Source organism: Saccopteryx bilineata, chromosome 2 (assembly GCF_036850765.1).
Source record: "Saccopteryx bilineata isolate mSacBil1 chromosome 2, mSacBil1_pri_phased_curated, whole genome shotgun sequence".
NCBI lineage: Eukaryota > Metazoa > Chordata > Mammalia > Chiroptera > Emballonuridae > Saccopteryx > Saccopteryx bilineata.
In genome coordinates this window covers 161,718,500-161,737,811 of record NC_089491.1, presented here as the reverse complement: position 1 = coordinate 161,737,811, position 19,312 = coordinate 161,718,500, and the positions used below count along the sequence as shown (strand labels likewise).

The 19,312-nt window shown below is 41.3% G+C and overlaps 1 protein-coding gene across 1 annotated transcript in view; it reads left to right on the top strand.

Moving 5' to 3' along the window:
* The window catches only part of PSPC1 (paraspeckle component 1), a 90,993-nt gene that overhangs the window by 20,559 nt on the left and 51,122 nt on the right, over window positions 1-19,312 (top strand). Inside the window, exon 3 of the mRNA XM_066258272.1 lies at window positions 11,181-11,276. Coding sequence (XP_066114369.1) covers window positions 11,181-11,276 — 96 coding nt within the window. The remainder of the gene's footprint in view (window positions 1-11,180; window positions 11,277-19,312) is intronic.

Genomic DNA, 19,312 nt, shown 5'->3' with positions numbered 1-19,312 from the left:
AGTCGATGTTCTACCTATTTGGGTCCATTGCTTGGCAAGCGAGCTATTTTTTAGCAAGGCCTTGGAGCCATCCTCAGTGCCCAGGGCCAACTTGCTCAAACCAATCTAGTTATGGTTACAGGATAGGAATAGGGGAGCAAGGGGGTACAGAAGAAAATGGTCACTTCTGTGTGCCCTGTCTGAGAATTGAACCCAGGACATGCACATGCCAGACCAACGCTCTACCACTGATCCAATTGGTCAGGGCCTCAAGAGTTTTTAGACTTTCTTTTTTACATTACTTCTTCGGGATTTATATGTTTATGATAATTTCAAGAACTTCTTTTTAGTAAGCATCCTTTTCTTTTTAAAGATTTTATTTATTTTAGTAAGAGAGAAATAGAGACAGGATGGGGCAGAGAGAGGACAGGGGAGAGAGAGATGAGAACATCAACTCATAGTTGTGTCACTTAGTTCATTGATTGTATTTCATATGTGCCTTGATTGGGGAGCTCCAGCTGAGTCAGTCACCCCTTGCTCTACCCAGCAAGCATGGAATCATGTTGATGATCCCATAATCCAGCCAGAAACCCACATTCAAGCTGACAACCCCGTGCTCATGCTGGTGACCTCAGGGTTTTGAGCCTGGGACCTCAGCTTTCCAGCTTGACACTATATCTACTGCGCCATCCCCAAAGATTTATTTCATCAAAGACTTTGTTTACCTTATAGAGATGGGGGAGCAAAAAGTATAAACTCATAGTTGTTTCACATTAGCCGTTCATTGCTTTCTTGTCATATGTGCCTTGACTGGCAAGGCCAGGGTTTTGGACTGGTGATCTTAGTGTTCCAGATTGACACACTATCCACTGCCACTACAGGCCATAATAAGCATACTCTCCTTTTTTTTTTTTTTTAAGATTTTACTTATTCATTTTACAGAGAGAGGAACGATTGAATGAGAAATATCAACTTATAGTTGCCTCACTTTAGTTATTCGTTGATTGCTTGTTTTGTGTGCCTTGACAGGACAAGCCCATGGTTTTGAACTGGCAACCTTGACATTCCAGATCGATGCTCTATCCACTCTGCCACCACAGGCCAGGGATGCGTCTTCTTTTTATAAAGTGATTTTTACTGTCATATTGTGAGATTTCTTTCACATTAAAATGCTGCATAGGCCCTGGCCGGTTGGCTCGGCGGTGGAGCGTCGGCCTGGCGTGCGGAGGACCCGGGTTCCATTCCCGGCCAGGGCACGCAGGAGAGGCGCCCATTTGCTTCTCCACCCCTCCGCCGCGCCTTCCTCTCTGTCTCTCTCTTCCCCTCCCGCAGCCGAGGCTCCATTGGAGCGAAGATGGCCCGGGCGCTGGGGATGGCTCTGTGGCCTCCGCCCCAGGCGCTAGAGTGGCTCTGGTCGCAGCATGGCGACGCCCAGGATGGGCAGAGCATCGCCCCCTGGTGGGCAGAGCGTCGCCCCATGGTGGGCGTGCCGGGTGGATCCCGGTCGGGCGCATGCGGGAGTCTGTCTGACTGTCTCTCCCTGTTTCCAGCTTCAGAAATAAAAAAAAAAAAAAAAAAAAAAATGCTGCATAGTATTTCATTATAATTATGCCAGACTTAACTGTTTCTTTATTGGGCATTAGACATTGCATTATTGAACATTAGGTTATTTTCCTTTTTTGTTGTAATAACTGCTCTTGTGACAAACCTTATGTGGCAAATTTATTCCATAAATTTCTTGGAAAAAGCTAAAATGGTTTATTTTTAAACTAATTGAGCATAGATAACCTAAATTTAGTAGGTAGTCAAGAATTCAAGTGTGCAAGATGAATTTTAAAGCCTTTAATTTAGAAGAAAACTATTGACTTGTATTCTGTGAGGAATAATTTTTTTTCTGTTACACCTATTGCTGTGGCTCAGATCTTTGTTATCTGTAGCATTACTCTGTGTACTAATTATTTGTCCCTTCATTTTTGTTTTTTCTTTTTGAAAAAGAACAAAATTTATTGCTTCCTATATACCAATTCTCCCTCTCTCCCTCCCTCCCTCCCTCCATCCTCCCTCCCTCCTTTCCTCTCTCTCTGTCTCTCTTTCTCTCTCTCTCTTTTTCTTTCCTCCTTTCTCAAAATGTTTATTGCATTGACTTGAGAGAGAGTGGGAGAGATGAGAACATCAATCTGCTCCTGTGTGTGCCCTGACCTAGGATTGAACCAGCAACATCTCTGTGTTGGAATGATGCTCTAACTGAACTATCTGGCCAGGACCATACCAATTCTCTTTCAACTTTTTTTTTGTATTTTTCCGAAGCCAGAAATGGGGAAGCAGTCAGACAGACTCCTGCATGCACCCGACTGGGATCCACCCGGCACGTCCACCACGGGGCGATGCTCTGCCCATCTGGGGCGTCGCTCTGTTGCGACCAGAGCCACTCTAGTGCCTGAGGCAGAGGCCACAGAGCCATCCTTAGTGCCTGGGCCAACTTTGCTCCAGTGGAGCCTCGGCTGTGGGAGGGGAAGAGAGAGACAGAGAAGAAGGAGAGGGGGAGGGGTGGAGAAGCAAATGGGCGCTTCTCCTGTGTGCCTTGGCCGGGAATCGAACCAGGGACTCCTGCACACCAGGCCGACGCTCTACCAGTGAGCTAACCAGCCAGGACCTCTTTCAACTTTTAAGTTATATATTACTCAGGGGAGAGATGTTGTGGCTTTGATAATGATTTTTAAGACTGACTAGATATTTAAATCACTTTTTATCAGTAATTAAAGAAAGATGAACTAACCCCCCCCCCCCCATGTATAATAATATTGATAAAGATTTAAAAGTAGCCTGACCGGGTTCTGGCGCAGTGGATAGAGAATTGGACTGGGACGCAGAGGACCGAGATTTGAAACTCAGAGTTCACTAGCTTGAGTGAGGGTTCACTGGCTTGAGGGTGGGATCATAGACATGACCCTAAGGTTGCTGGCTTGAGCAAGGGGTCCCTTGCTCTGCTGTAGCCCCCCAGTCAAGGCACATAGGAGAATGCAATCAGTGAACAACGAAGGTGTCACAGTGAAGAATTGATGCTTCTCATCTCTCTCCCTTCTGGCCTGTCTGTCCCTATCTGTTCCTATCTCTGTCTGTGAGTCTGTCAGAAAAAGAAAAAGATTTAAAAATACCCAGTGAATGAAAATGAATCCACATGGGTATTTTTATAACTCCTGGTTCTAATGGAAATTGGTCATTTTTTTTTTTCTTTTTTCTTTTATTTTGTTTTTTGGAAGGGATTGAGGTACTGGGTATAAAAACCTTAAGATTCTGACTCACTATTCGAAGTAGGTGCAATTTTTTTTTTAAAGGGGGGGAAGAGAGAAAGTGAAAGTGAAAGTAGGGGTTAGGAAGAATTAACTTGTAGTAGTTGCTTCTATTTGCCTTGAGCAAGCAAGCCCGAGGTTTTGATCCGGTGACCTCAGCATTTCAGGCTGATGCTTTATCCACTGCACCACCACAAGTCAGGCTGTGCTTTTGACTGAGAGTTTTGTTTGGTTTGGTTTTTACTTCATAAAATTTGTTTATTATTCAGGATGACTGAGAGTTTTGATGTATCATTTTGAATCTGGTTTATCATTTTATTTCAAATAACAAAATATTGGCCAAACATAAATTTATATTAAAAAAATTTTTATTTATTGATTTTAGCTAGGCAAGAAGGGAGAGAGAGACAGGAACATTGATCTGTTCCTGTGTGTGTACTGTCCAGAGATTGAACCAGCAACCTCTGCACGTCAGGATGATGCTTTAACCGCCTGAGCTATATGGCCAGGGCCAAATCTAATTTTTTATTTTTTTCAGTCTGTGAGAGGAGGGGTGGTAGAGATAGGCTCTTGCATACACCCTGACCATGATCCACCTGGCAATCCCACTAGGGGGCGATGCTCTGCCCACCTGGGAAATTGTTGTTCAGTGCCTGAGGTGGAGTCCAACTTGCTCCAATCGTACCATGGCTGCAGGATGGGAAGAGAGAGGGAGAAGGGGGAGAGGTGGAGAAGGAGATGGTCACTTCTCCTGTGTGCCCTGGCCAGGAATTGAACCTAGGACATCCACATACTGGGCCAGTGCTCTAGCCACTGAGCAAATTGGCCAGGGCCTCCTCCCCCCTCTTCTTTATTAAAATCTAAATTTTAAATAAAGAATTGGTTAAGTAGATTATTATACTTATAGTGGATTAGTATGCAGTTATTTTGGTAAGATTATTTTATGATATGAGAAAATGCAACACTCATGAAAATTTTTTTTAAGGCAATATATGCCATAGAGACCGTAGTTGCCAGAGGCTGAGGGGAAGGGGAATGTTGTATTGATGGCTAATGAGTTCATGGTTTATTTTCAGGGTGATAAAAATGTTCTGGGATTATACTGTGGTGATGGTTGCACGTACTAAGAACCACTGAAATGTATATTTTAGAAGAATGAATTTTGTGGTATTTGAATTGTATCTCAATTAAAATAGAAACAGAATTTTAGTTTGGTTACAAATGACAAACTCCACATTTGTTCATAGCTGAGCATTTGGTTATGCACGTAGCCTGTTTAACAATTGCTCTAGAACTTGTTTCTTGTATAAGTTAAATGTTAATACAGCAAGTAAAAGAAAAAGAACACATTTCTGCGTGTATGTTGTCATCCAAATTTGTGTTAATGAACTGACTAGAAAAAAAAGGCTGAAATAAATATGTGAGTATGTCAGAAGTTCTATTTAATCAATGTGTTTTCAGGTATATGGTGGAGGATAGGAAAGGGGTTCTCTAAGACCACTTCAAGGTTCACTAGAAAGACTCACGCCTCAACATAAAGTGTTGTGACTACGATTTGTTAACAATGAAAGAATACAGAACAGAATTAGAAAAGGAACATGCATGTGGGGTAAAGTCTGGAGGAAACCAGGTGTAGGCTTTCTAGAGTTCTTTTCTTTTAAGCCACACAGGACAGGCTTACCTCCTCTAGCAGCTAATTGAGACAACACAAAGTGTTGAATCTACCAGGAGAATGCCATGGCTAGATAGATTACTTGGTTATATAGCATAATTCTGATACACCGAGGTTGCAGGTTCCATCTTTGGTCAGGGTACATATGAGAATCAACCAATGATTGCATAAATAAATGAAATAACCAAGTTGTTGTTTCTCTCAAAATAAAAAAATCAATAAATAATTAAAAACTACTGGGGAAGTTAAATCCACCATGGGGGGATGGGGGTGGAGGGTAGAGTATCAATTTAATAAGTTCTCGTATAGTTGGTGAACACCAAAATTTCAGACTCCCAGAAAGAAAGAAAGAAAAAGTGTGAAGGTTGATATTCAACATAAATCAGATTGTATAGTTTTGGCACAGAAAACCAGCCAAGATCAGTTGGCGAGAAAGCAGTTTCAAGCCTACTTGTTATTTGTTGTACACAAGTAATTATTAATATTTTTTTTAATTTTTAAAAATTGATTTCAGAGAGAGAGGAAGGGCAAGAGAGAAAAACATTGATCTGATGTTCCACTTATTTGTGCATTCACTGATTGGTTCCTGTATCTGCCCTGACCAGGGATACAACCTTTTTTTTTTTTTTTTTTTTTTTCATTTTTCTGAAGCTGGAAACAGGGAGAGACAGTCAGACAGACTCCCGCATGCGCCCGACCGGGATCCACCCGGCACGCCCACCAGGGGCGGTGCTCTGCCCCCCAGGGGGCGATGCTCTGCCCATCCTGGGCGTCGCCATATTGCGACCAGAGCCACTCTAGCGCCTGAGGCAGAGGCCACAGAGCCATGCCCAGCGCCCGGGCCATCTCTGCTCCAATGGAGCCTTGGCTGCGGGAGGGGAAGAGAGAGACAGAGAGGAAAGCGCGGCGGAGGGGTGGAGAAGCAAATGGGCGCTTCTCCTGTGTGCCCTGGCTGGGAATCGAACCCGGGTCCTCCGCACGCTAGGCCGACGCTCTACCGCTGAGCCAACCGGCCAGGGCCGGGATACAACCTTATTGTATCGGGGTGAGACTAACCAACTGAGTCTTCTGGCTAGAGCTGTTAATAATTTTTTATACTTTTTCTATTTTATACTTAAAAGAGATTGCTTCTCAACATTTTATTTGCTTGATCACACACCTTTTTATTAAAAACAGGGTTACTTTTATACTTAGAAAAAAATATTTCTAATAACAATGTAAAATTTCTTTTTTTTTAATATATTGGAAACAGAAGAATTTTCTAGACATATCTGCTGGTGATGGAAGTGTAAATTGCTACTTACCTTTCAAAAAAGGCACACTTAACTCTTGAAATATATCATCGCTGTCATTTGGGTCAAATTTTAAGTGTTTACTTTCTCTTATGAGCAAGGATTGATAATTTTACTCCTTAATTTTACTTCTTAGAGGTCTTCAAAAGAAAATTAAATTTTTTTCTTAAAAGGACCATATGGAACCATTGCAGGGGTGTTTTTTTTTTTAATTGGGTCAATTTATAAGTCTAAGATAGATAACTTCAGGTCCAAGTGATTTTATTTTTACTTTATTATAAAATTTTATTTTCTCTATTTCCTCTCTTCCTCTCTCTCTCTCTCTCTCTCTCTCTCCTTCCCTCTCTCAAAAATAAATGAAAGACCTGACTGGTGGTGGCATAGTGGATAGAAGGTTGACTTGGAACTCTTGAGGTCCCAGGTTTGAAACCCCAGAATTGCCGGTTTGAACACGGGGTCATCAACATGATCCCAAGGCCACTGGCTTGAGCAAGGGGTCTGTGGCTGGGCTTGAACTCCCGGTCAAAGCCAAAGCATGTTTGAGAAGCAATGAATAAAAAATTAAAGGGCCGCAACTATGAGTTGTTGCTTCTCATCTCTCTCCTCCCTCTCTCCTTTTCTTTCTGTCTTAAAAATAAAATCATCATCATCTTAGGAATTACTTTATTATTCTTTAATTCTCAGCTCTAGTTAATAAAATACTAAAATTAGAAAATCTTGCAAAGTGCTCTTATATCTGCAAGAGCATTCGTAGTGAAATCTATAAGAATGATTTCACAGTGAAATTATCATTACATACACCCCCTCCCCGTTTTTTTGAGAGACAGACAGACAGGAAGGTAGAATCATCAACTCATAGTTGCGGCACTTTAGTTGTTCATTGATTGTTTCTCATATATGCCTTGCCCGGGGGGCTCCAGCCGAGCCACTGACCCCTTGCTCAAGCCAGCGACTGTGGGATGATACCTATGATCCCGTGTTCAAGACAGATGAACCTGCACTCTATCAAGCCAGCAACATCAGGCTTTTGAATCAAGGACCTCTGCATCCCAGGTCCATGTTCTATCCATTGAACCACCACCAGTCTGCCTTAATCCTTCATTTTTTTTTTTTTCTTCTACTTTATTTCTGAAGCTGGAAACCGGGAGAGACAGTCAGACAGACTCCCGCATGCCCCGACCGGGATCCGCCCGGCACGCCCACCAGGGGCGATGCTCTGCCCCTCCGGGGTGCCGCTCCGCTGTGACCAGAGCCACTCCAGCGCCTGGGGCAGAGGCCAAGGAGCCATCCCCAGCGCCTGGGCCATCTTTGCTCCAATGGAGCCTCGCTGCGGGAGGGGAAGAGAGAGACAGAGAGGAAGGAGGGGGGGGTGGAGAAGCAAACGGGCTCCTCTCCTATGTGCCCTGGCTGGGAATCAAACCCGGGTCCCCCGCACGCCAGGCCGACGCTCCACTGCTGAGCCAACCGGCCAGGGCCCTTAATCCTTCATTTTTAAATTTCAGGCACTTGGAGCTCAAGTCAGCGAACATGGGGTTATATGTCTGTGATCACACACTCAAGCTGCTGAGCTCGTGCTCAAGCTGGTGACGTTGGGGTTTCAAACCTGGGTCCTCAGCATCTCATGTTGATGCTGTATCCACTGCAATACCACCTGGATAGGCCAATAAAAATTATTTAAAATAACAAACATTCATGTATATCGTACATGGTCTTTTTGTGTTATGTAATTTGATTAATATGATTGTGACTGATGTTTGCTAACTTATTTATTGTTTTAGAAATGGAATTTCAGGAACAAGTTATAAATGTCTAACATTTGTATGTACTGGTTCAGTTCTTATCCAGAAGGCTGTAAATTGTTCCCCTGCAGCATATGAGTGTCTAGTGGGCCATGTTCATTCATAACTTGAAACTTTATAATTATGACACTTAGCGTTATTTGAGAGTGTAGTAAAGAAGTCATTCTCTAATTTTTTTCACTATTTCCTTCACTTCATCAAATTAATCTTGTCAGTTCTAAATATTGTCATGTTCTGTATGACAAATGATCTGCTTAGTACATTTTTATTTCTTGAATTTCCTTTTCTGATTTTTCTCTTGGCTGGTAATGGCCTTGTGGTATTGAAGTTTCTGTCTTCGTTAGCTTCTGCTTAGGTTCTTATTTGGCCATACAACTATTCTTATGTTTGTGGTCCTGTCATAGCTTCCATTGGGTAATGATCCATAGTGCATCTTCGTTTTGTTCCTGGGGCCTTTTGGGCCCTCTTAGAAGTACAGACCGCAACCTTCCATGGGTTGGCTTGGCTTGGCTTAGGAACTTGCACCACCTTTCTCATACTTCATTGGATTGCATGTACTCTTTGAGGCTGTATTTACTCCTCCTTCATCATGTTTCTTATCTTACATATTGAATATGAGGTCTCATTCTTGAAATTGAGGCCTATAAATCCCTTTTCTTTTGGGTGTTCACTCAGTTTATTCGAGGTTTCTATACTCTCATTGTCTTCATCACCGAAATATATTTGACACCCACTTTTAATTCTTTTTCTGTCTAAAATGTCTCCCCTAGCCCAGGAATTACGTGTTTTTTTCTTCTTCTTACAGCTTAGGTTTTAAAGTCTCGGTTAATCTCTGCATCTTTATTGTAAAGGGATGTTTTTGGAATCCAGAAAGTCCCTTCATTTCTCTAGCTCTTCTGTTAACACCTCTAAATAACAGTGGTTATTTTTCTGAATCATCTCTCTTCAGAAGTAATATAAATAGGTTTTATGGCCCTGGCTGGGTAGCACAGTTGGTTAGAATGTTGTCCTGATATGCCAACTTTACGAGTTTAGTTCCCTTTCAGAGCATATAGGAAAATTAACCAATGAATGCATGAATAAGTTGAACAACAAATCAATGTTTCTGCCTCTCCCCCCTCTATCTCCCCTCTCTTCCACTGTCTCCCTTCTCTCCCCACTTTCTCATTTTACTTCTTTCTCCCCCACTCCACCACTTTCTTTAATACCAATTAAAAAACTTTTTGCTTGTATGCTGAGAAGCTGATAGAAAGGAAAAATTTAATATCAGTAAGTATATCACTTATTCCACTTATTCTTTTTTTTTTTCCTCAATGAGCTTCCCCTTTCTCCTGTTTTACTTAGGTAAATGGTAAAGGAGGAGGGTTCCAAGTCATAACTTTCATTGTTCATTTTTTTAATTAAATTTTTTAAAACTTACAGTTTACATTGTTTTCTATTCTTGTTGACACTCTCCTTCCCTCTACGTGCTCCTTGAAAATGTTGTGTTTCTGACTCCACTTCCTTCCCTTTTACCTGGCTGATCTTTTAGGTCTCTAGGTTTTTGAAAGATTTTTCAGAGCAAGGAGGTTGTGGGACATGAGAACTTGATGCCAGATACATAGAACATGACTTAGTACTCATTCTTATCCTTTGTACTTTATAAAAGTTAACTGCAGTGGTTATAAAGGTTCATAGTTCTTGGTTTGCTTTTCTGTCATCTTGAATAGACTGCTCTAAAAACAAGCATTCATCTTTGTCTGACTTTACTATTCATTTGTGACTGGCACAGCAAATGGTAATTAATTATGAGTATATATAATAACTTCTGAGAATTTTTTTTTTTTTTTACAGAGACAGAGTCAGAGGGAGAGACAGACAGGGACAGACAGGCAGGAACAAAGAGAGATGAGAAGCATCAATCATCAGTTTTTTTGTTGCAACACCTTAGTTGTTCATTGATTGCTTTCTCATATGTGCCTTGACCGTGGGCCTTCAGCAGACCGAGTAACCCCTTGCTCAAGCCAGTGACCTTGGGTCCAAGCTGGTGAGCTTTTCTCAAACCAGATGAGCCCACACTCAAACTGGCGACCTCAGGGTCTCGAACCTTGGTCCTCTACATCCCAGTTCGATGCTCTATCCACTGCACCACTGCCCGGTTAGGCAGAGAAGTTTCTTGAAAGACATTTTCCAAGTATATATCTTGCAATTAAAAAATTGTTAGGGCCTGACCAGGCAGTGGTGCAGTGGACAGAACTTCGTGGGATACGGAGGACCCAAGTTTGAAACCCTGAGGTCGTCTGCTTGAGCGTGGGCTCATCTGATTGGAGCAGGGCTCACCAGCTTGAGCAAGGGGTCACTCAGTCTGCTGTAGCCCCCCAGTCAAGGCACATATGAGAAAGCAGTCAGTGAACAACTAAGGTGCCGCAACGAAGAATTAATACTTCTCATCTCCCTTCCTGTTTGTCCCTATTTGTCCCTCTCTCTGTCTCTGTGACACACACACACACACACACACACACACAATGTTAGGAGCCCTAGCCAGTTGGCTCAGCGGTAGAGTGTCAGCCTGGTATGTGGAAGTCCTGGGCTCGATTCCTGGCTAGGGCATACAGGAGAAGTGCCTGTCTGCTTTTCTACTCTTCTCCTTCTCTTATCTCTCGCTTCTCCTCCCATAGCCAAGGCTTCATCGGAGAAAAGTTGGCCGGGGGCTGAGGATAGCTCCACAGCTTCCGTCTCAGGCGCTAGAATGGCTCTGGTTGCAACAGAGCAGCACCCCAGATGGGAAGAGCATCGCCCCCTAGTAGGCATGCCGGGTGGATCCTGGTCTGGTGCATGTGGGAGTCTGTCTCTGCCTCCCCGCTTCTCACTTCAGGAAAAAAAAATTGTTAGGAAGTTGTTAATTTTAGACGCATTAATTTTTTTTAATGGATTGATTGACCTTTTTTTTAGAGAAAGGGGAGAGAGAGAAAGAAAGAGGGGGAGAGGGAGAGAGATTGGAAGATGTGGGAAGCATCAATTTGTAGTATTTGTTTCCTGTATGTGCCTTCCTTGACTGGGCAAGCCCAGGGCTTTGAACCAGCAACCTCAGCATTCCAGGTTGACGTTTTATATACTGGGCCAACAGGAGACCTGCATTAATTCTTGTTAATACTTTTTACCTGTCTAGGACCCCACGTCCAGTCATTGTGGAGCCAATGGAGCAGTTTGATGATGAAGATGGCTTGCCAGAGAAGCTAATGCAGAAAACTCAACAATATCATAAGTAAGATTTTATTAATAAAGGTATTTTAGATATGTGTCATCAAGGGTATATCTTACATCACATTTGTTTTCAAGTATTGTTGGATTATTAGATGTTCTGTTTAGTCATATAATTTTTCTTAGAGTGGCCTGGTCTACATGGAATGCTAGTTTTTTTTGTATATGGGTGAAACGTTAACATAATACTTAGAAACGTTTTTACTTTTATAACGGGCAGTGTTGGGTTGGTAGAAGGAGACTGGCAGTATTTATGCTAGAAAAACAGTAAAATCTAGGTATCATGATAATATTTCTTTAATTAGTAGGCTTCATGTATAAATTAAAATGACTTTTTTGGGAGGTAGAGTGAGGGAGGCTCTAGATAAATAATTTGACAAAGTTTTATCTCTTCTTAGAGATAGAAAAGAAAAATCACCTATTTTCAAAATGCTGTATATTATTATTTTACCAGTTGCTTTTCACTCCTTATGATAGAACTTTTTATGTAAGTTGTCTCTATGGATACATTTTAACCATTCACTTGTTTATTTAATAAATAAAACTGTAACATGAATTGAACAAATGTTGTAATGCTTTTGTGCCATGTACTGTTGTAGGTGCTCCCAGTGCCATTTTGCACTGTTTCTGCTCTCATGATGCATACATTTCTGGTGGGGAAGATACATAGTAAACAGTGAATCAAACAATAGAAAATAGCAACAACAAAAAAATGTAGCAGCTAATAATGAATCAAAGATTATAAAACAGTGATTAAGTAGTGAGAAGTGCTATTTAAAGAACCACTAAAGTGAGGCATAAAGGGCATGATGCATATTTAAAGTTGATTGACACTGGCAGATGGTTCTCCAGAAATACATGAATTTATACTCATTGGTTTATATATAATAGTAGCTTTTCATCCTTTTATACTCATTGGTTTATATATAATAGTAGCTTTTCATCCTGACAAATGGATGTTATGATTTTAATTAAGATTTAATAGTCTATTTTATGCATATTTTAATTACCATTCTTTGATGTTTTTCCTTTCAGTAGATTCAAGTGACAAATAGTGTTTGCTATGTGTGCCTTGCTGAAGATGTATCAGTGAACAGAATTCATGTTGTGTGGGGTGGTAAGGTGGGTAAACAATAATATAAGTAAAACAAATACAGTGAAAAGGCAGGGAAAAGTTAGGTAATGGGGAGATAGGAGATGGCTCTTTTACACAGTGTTAGGATAGTTTACCTGAGATGGTGACATTTGAGTAACAGCTTGAGGGGTCGAGGGGAGAAGCTGGCCATGCAGCTTGCAGAATTGGGGTGTAGTAAAGCAGTGATCCCCAACCTTTTTTGGGCCACGGACCAGTTTAATGTCAGAAAATACATTCTCGGATCGGCCTTTAGGGTGGGACGGATAAATGCACAAAATAAAATTATGCGACCAGCGTAAAAACTGGTATTTTTAAATATAATTGTCGAACTTACGATATTTATTGGGCTAAGTTAAAGGAGGAATGAGCATGTCCTCATTATTCAGGCTGTATTTAAATTTGTTATTCTGACAATGTTTCATGTGTGACATCAATATGTAATATGATAGGTTCAGGCTCGCTACCAATCATGAACCTATGACAATAAAAATAAACATGAATCCACTGTGTACTCGTATGCAACTTTATTAGAAGCGTCCTCTTAACATCACACCAACAACATAACCTGAGTAACATCCTCTCTGCCTCCAAACACTTTCTAGTCGCTATGGTAACGTTTAAACATGCCTTAAAAATAAGATACAACACAAAAACAAATATAAAGTGCATGAAAAATACAACTCACCATTGTTATGAATACTGTAAGTTAAGGGTTATTTATTATAATGTTTATATAGAATGAGAGATATTAGCCCATCTCTCAACAACCATAACGCTAAATCAGTGGGAGCCCTGAGCTTGTTTCTCTGCAACGAGATGGTCCCATCCAGGGGTAATAGACAATGACAACTGATGTGTGTTGCTTATGTCCAGTCTATTCCGTAATTTTGTTTTGGTTGCTGTCACTGCAGAAAATCCCACTTCACAGAAATAGGATGTCGGAAATGGCAACAGGGTTTTTAGTGCTTTTGTGATGATCTCGGGGTATTCTGCCATGACTTTAATCCAGAACACCGGCAGAGTTGTAGTCTCAAACATATTTTTAAGGCCGCTGTCATTTGCGATCTCCAGTAGTTGATCCTCTTCTTGCATAGACACGCTGGAGTTACCTGGTTTGTTGACAAATGGATAGCGGATCCATTTCTTGGTAATTCGTGGGTCTTTTGTGGTTGGGAAGTAGCATTCAAACTCTTTTAAAAGCAAATACAGGTGATTGTGCACCAGCTGAGACAATGAAGGCTTGGGTTCAGTCTCTTCCAAAATTCCCGCAAATGTTTGAAACATGTCAAATATACCCCTGTTCATGCATCATTACCACAAATCCATTTTGGCTTTAAATGCAGCTACTGGCCCTGGCCGGTTGGCTCAGCGGTAGAGCATCGGCCTGGCGTGCAAGAGTCCTGGGTTCTATTCCCGGCCAGGGCACACAGGAGAGGTGCCCATCTGCTTCTCCACCCCTCCCCCTCTCCTTCCTCTCTCTCTCTTCCCCTCCAGCAGCCAAGGCTCCATTGGAGCAAAGATGGCCCGGGCGCTGGGGATGGCTCTGTGGCCTCTGCTTCAGGCACTAGAATGGCTCTGGTTGCAGCAGAGCAACATCCCAGAGGGGCAGAACATCGCCCCCTGGTGGGCATGCCGGGTGGATCCCAGTCGGGCACATGCGGGAGTCTGTCTGACTGCCTCCCCATTTCCAGCTTCGGAAAAATGAAAAGAAAAAAAAAAGAAAAAAAATGCAGCTACTTTATCTGCCAACTTGAAGACAGTTGTCATTTTCCCCTGAAGTGACCGATTAAGTTCATTGAGGAGGTTAAATATATTGCACAAGTAAGCAAGTTTTGCAACCCATTCTTCATCACTGAAATGTGCAGCTAGCGGTGACTTTTTTCCTGAGAGAAATCTCTGCATCGACTCTCGTAATTCAAACACTCTGGCCAGGTACCTCCCTCTGGATAACCATCTTATTTCTGTGTATAAGAGAAGGTGTCTGTGCTCCGCGTTCATTTCCTCATCAGGCGCGAGTGAGGGGTGTGTGCTTTGATGTGGTTAATAACTTTAACAACATCATTCAATACACTGTTTAGTTCTGGTGGTATATTTCGGCTAGCCAGCATTTCCCTGTGAATGACACAATGCATAGACTCATATTCAGGTGCAACCTCCTTAACCCGAATAGTTAAACCAGACATCCTTCCGGTCATGGCAGCAGCTCTATCTGTGCATATGCTGACAAAAAGACCATTTCAGTTTTCCTGATATATAGTCATCCAGCGATTTAAATAGTTCTGCGGCTGTGGTTTTGGTTGCAATGATAGTGCAAATAACATATTCTCATGTACATCCTCTTGATAAAGATAACGCACGTAAACAAGTAGCATTGCCTTGTTGTCAGTATCTGTAGATTCGTGAACCTGGAGAGCATACCACAGTGATTTATTAATCCTTTCCAACAATTGTGATTCAATGTCCTCTGCTATTTCCTTAGTGCGCCGTGTGATGGTGGTAGCCAAAAGAGGCGTCTGCTATCTTTTTAACTGCAGCCTCTCCTAGAAGTTCACGACAAATGTCTTTAATGGCTGGAAGGATCAATTCTTCACCAATGGTGAATGGCTTCTTAGCCTTAGCAATATGATTAGCCACCAAGAATGATACTCTCAGTGCACTCGCATATATTGATATAGTGGCCACCAGTAATTGTTTGTCCTTCTTGTTAATGCTTTATTCTTTTGAAATACTCAGAAGGCTTGTCTTTTAAAGTAGAGTGCTTGGTTTCCAAGTGGCGAAGCAGTTTTAAAGGCTTCATTGCCTCATTACTTAGCCAGTCGCCACATATTATGCAGAGCGGCCTTGGTGCGCGAGAAGCACCAGTTGCAATAAATCCATACTTCAAGTAGGACTCCTAGTATTGTCTGTTAAATGAAGCCTTCTTTTTCTTTGAGGTCGTAGGTTCTTCTTTCTCCTCACTGGCCCTTTTCCACTTCGCAAAAAAACTTTTGATGCAATTTTGTTTTTCACTCATTTTGCTAGTTTATGGGTTTAATTTTAGCGGCAACGTATCACATGACCGAGACAAGCGTCAAGAGTGAGTCTAGACGGATGTAACAGAGGGAATCTGGTCATTTCAGAAAAATAAAACATCGTTCAGACTTAAATATAAATAAAACGGAAATAATGTAAGTTGTTTATTCTTTCTCTGCGGACAAGTATCAAATGGCCCACAAACCGGTAGTGGTCTGCGGCCTGGGGGTTGGGACCACTGGAGTAAAGGATAATGGTTTTAGCAGAAGAAACAGTAACTGTAACAGCCCTGAGGGAGGGCTCTCGCATGGTCCAGGAACAGACTGGTTCAAACAGACTGGTTCAGAGGATAGTGAATATGGGGAAAATAGTAGGGATGAGTTAGAGAGAGCACATGTAGTGGATGAATGTAGATTGTTTGGCCATGTATGCTGTCGAGCTGATTTTTGACTTGTATTTTATGAGAAAGGAAGGAGCAGAGTTGTGACTTAATCTTTAGTTTAATAGGGGCTTTCTGGCTGTTTTAAGGGTAGATTATAAAGAGATAAGGGTGGAATTGGAGAGATAAGTTTAGAAACCTGTAGACATGGAGTAGTTGTCAACGGTGATGATGAGAAGTGGTCAGATTCTGGATATACTGTAGTTTGAAAATAGACTTTAGATTCTGCTGATGGATATGGGCATATGGGAGAAACAGATCAAAGGATGATTACAAGATATTTGGCTTAAGTGATTGGAAGTATGGAAATTGCTAATGACTTATTTGGAGAATCCTGTAGAGGATCAGATTGGGGGAGGAAGATCAGTAGCTCTGTTTTGGTCATGTTAAGTGCGAGATGGCTTTTGAACGTTAATGTGGAATTTCAAATCAGTGGTTGGATCAGGGGTAGTCAACCTTTTTATACCTACCACCCACATTTGTATCTCTGTTAGTAGTAAAATTTTCTAAACGCCCACTGTTCCACAGTAATGGTGATTTATAAAATAGGGAAGTAACTGTACTTTATAAAAAAAAATTTTATTTTTTTATTAGAGAGAGAGTCAGAGAGAGGGATAAATAGGGACAGACAGGAACAGAGGGAGATGAGAAGCATCAATCATCAGTTTTTCGTTGCAACACCTTAGTTGTTCATTGATTGCTTTCTGATATCTGCCTTGACTGTGGGCCTTCAGCAGACTGAGTAACCCCTTGCTGGAGCCAGTGACCTTGGGTCCAAGCTGGTGAGCTTTGCTCATACCAGATGAAACCTGCACTCAAGCTGGTGAGTTCTGGGTCTCGAACCTGGGTCCTCCGCATCCCAGCCCAATGCTCTATCCACTGCGCCACCACCTGGTCAGGCTATATAAAATTTAAAAAGCAGAGTTATAGCAAGTTAAAGCATATAATAATTACTTACCAAGTACTTTATGTTGGATTTTTGCTAAGTTTGGCAGAATAAATCTTTGTAAAACAACTTACTATAGTTAAATCTATCTTTTTATTTATACTTTGGTTGCTCCGCTACCGCCACCATGAAAGCTAGAACGCCCACTAGTGGGCAGTAGGGACCAGGTTGACTATTACTGGGTTGGATTTTTGTCTGGATTTTAGATTAACTCTCTGTGCCAGAACTATCTCATGTAATAGAGAACTACATATGTCAAAGGAGTGAACCCTGAAATACTCCAGTATATAGAGGTTGGGTAGATCAGACAAAATCAGCATAGACTTAAGTGAGAGCTGTCATTGGAGTTGGGAGGTTAACCAGCAGAGTGTGTCCTGGAAGTGAGGGAAAACAGTTATTCCCAGGAAGAAGGATCAATAGTAATTAGTTGTAATTTATAACCATTAAAATTTAAATCTCTTTTACAATGCTGTTTTTTGTTTGTTTGTTTGTTTTTTGAGAGAGATAGAAAATGAGACAGGAGGGGACTCATCAACTCATATCGAGGAGGTAGCTTAGTTAGTTGTTTATTGATTGCTTTCTCAAATGTGCCTTGACCTGAGGGCTCCAGCCAAGCCAGTGACCCCTTCCTTGCTCAAGAGAGAGACAATGGGGAAGCCATTGACCCTAGTTCAAGCTGATAAACCCGTGCTCAGGCCAGCTACCTTGGGGTTTTGAACCTGAGTCCTCAGCATCTCAGGCCGAGGCTCTATTCACTGCTCGGTCAGGCTACACTTCTATTTTTCAAAGACTTACTGTGATATCGTATTCTCTTGACCTTTTTTTTCTGGTTATAGCTTAGCATTATAAATTTGAAATAGACTGTGCTTATGGATTCAGGAATCACAGGACTGGAATTATAAGGGTATTATAAGAAATGGGAATTATAGACAATACTTGTCAATGTAGCGATTTAGTTATTCCAGTAAACCTGTAAGATCTCGTTATATTCCCAACTTTACTACTAAAGAGTTTATCCTCAGAAGGAAATGTTTACAAAGCATAAGAGCCACCATTCAAATAATTTCTAACTCCCCAAATTTATATTCTTTCAAAAGTGGTTTCCTTGGGAGAAAAATGAGTTTTTAATATTATTCTAGTCAGTGTCTGTCTGACTTAGGAAATACTAATAATTCTTTCAGAAAAATTAGTAGGTGGTAGCCCTCCCACATCCTTCCACTTTTCCCAGACAGTGTTTTAAAAAGAACAAAATCCAAATCAATTTTTAGGATTAGACTACCTAGATATGGTTAATTTTGATTTTCCTAATATACCAGTGAAGATCCTTGAAGCTGTTTACTTGAGAGCTTGTTTGGAGGTTCTAGCAGGGGAGTATAGCTAATCATATACTCTTGACTGAAGAACAGTCGTCTCCTGTATTGGGGAAGGTTGTCCTCTTCGACCTAGTGTGCAGCTTTGGGAGGGGTGCACATGGACTGGTAAAGGAGGAAGGGGACATCTGCCTAGCCAGTCAGATCAGCCAAATCAACTCTGGTAATCAGTGGGGTGGTGACATGTCACAGCCAGATTGCCCTTACATCCGAAGCTGTTTCCTGTTACTGCATCTTTCCCTCTGTGACAGCCTCCCTATTTACCTCCCAAATTTGTCTCACTCACCATCTTCCTGTCTCCACTCCCAAGTAGAAGTTATCATTTATAAATGCAAGGTACCTGGTACTTTTATTGGGTTGTAGATTGTGTTCTTGTTCATTTTTAAATACAGTACATTTTTTAAGTGCTTTTTCTATAAAAGCTAAGATAGGCAAATATAATTGACGAATTTCTGGTGTATTCATAAGATTTTATTTATGAAATTTATGCCATTTGTTTGCTGATCATTTATTCAAGAAATATTAAATGAATACAATGTGCCAGATTCTGTGGTGGGTCCTTGAGGTACAGGTGTTAACAGGCATTTCGTGTCCTTTTTTGAGCTTACAGTATAGCAAGGGAAACACGTTTTGTTTTTTTTTTAATTCATTTTTAGAGAGGAGAGAGAGAGAGACAGAGAGGGAGATAGAGGAGAGAGAGAGAGAGAGAGAAGGGGGGAGGAGCTAGAAGCATCAACTCCCATATGTGCCTTGACCAGGCAAGCCCAGGGTTTCGACCGGCAACCTCAGCATTTCCAGGTCAACGCTTTATCCACTGCGCCACCACAGGTCAGGCCGGGAAACAAATTTTGAACAAATAACTATGGTGGTATAAAGTTAGGTCTTTATATTTTGGCCTTGCCAATTAACCTGGCACATAAAATTTAATAAACTCTATTTGGTTTTACTATTCTCTGTAAAAGTTACTACTTAAGAGAAAAAAAAAAGTTGGTTTCAGACAATTAACTTAGCCGGTATTTGATTTATATTTTGCAGATTGCCTTATGTAAAATTGTTTATTGAATGAACACTAGAAAGGCCTTATTAGAGGTGATACTTACAGGAGTAAAGATTATATAGCTTCTGATTGTCTAGGCTT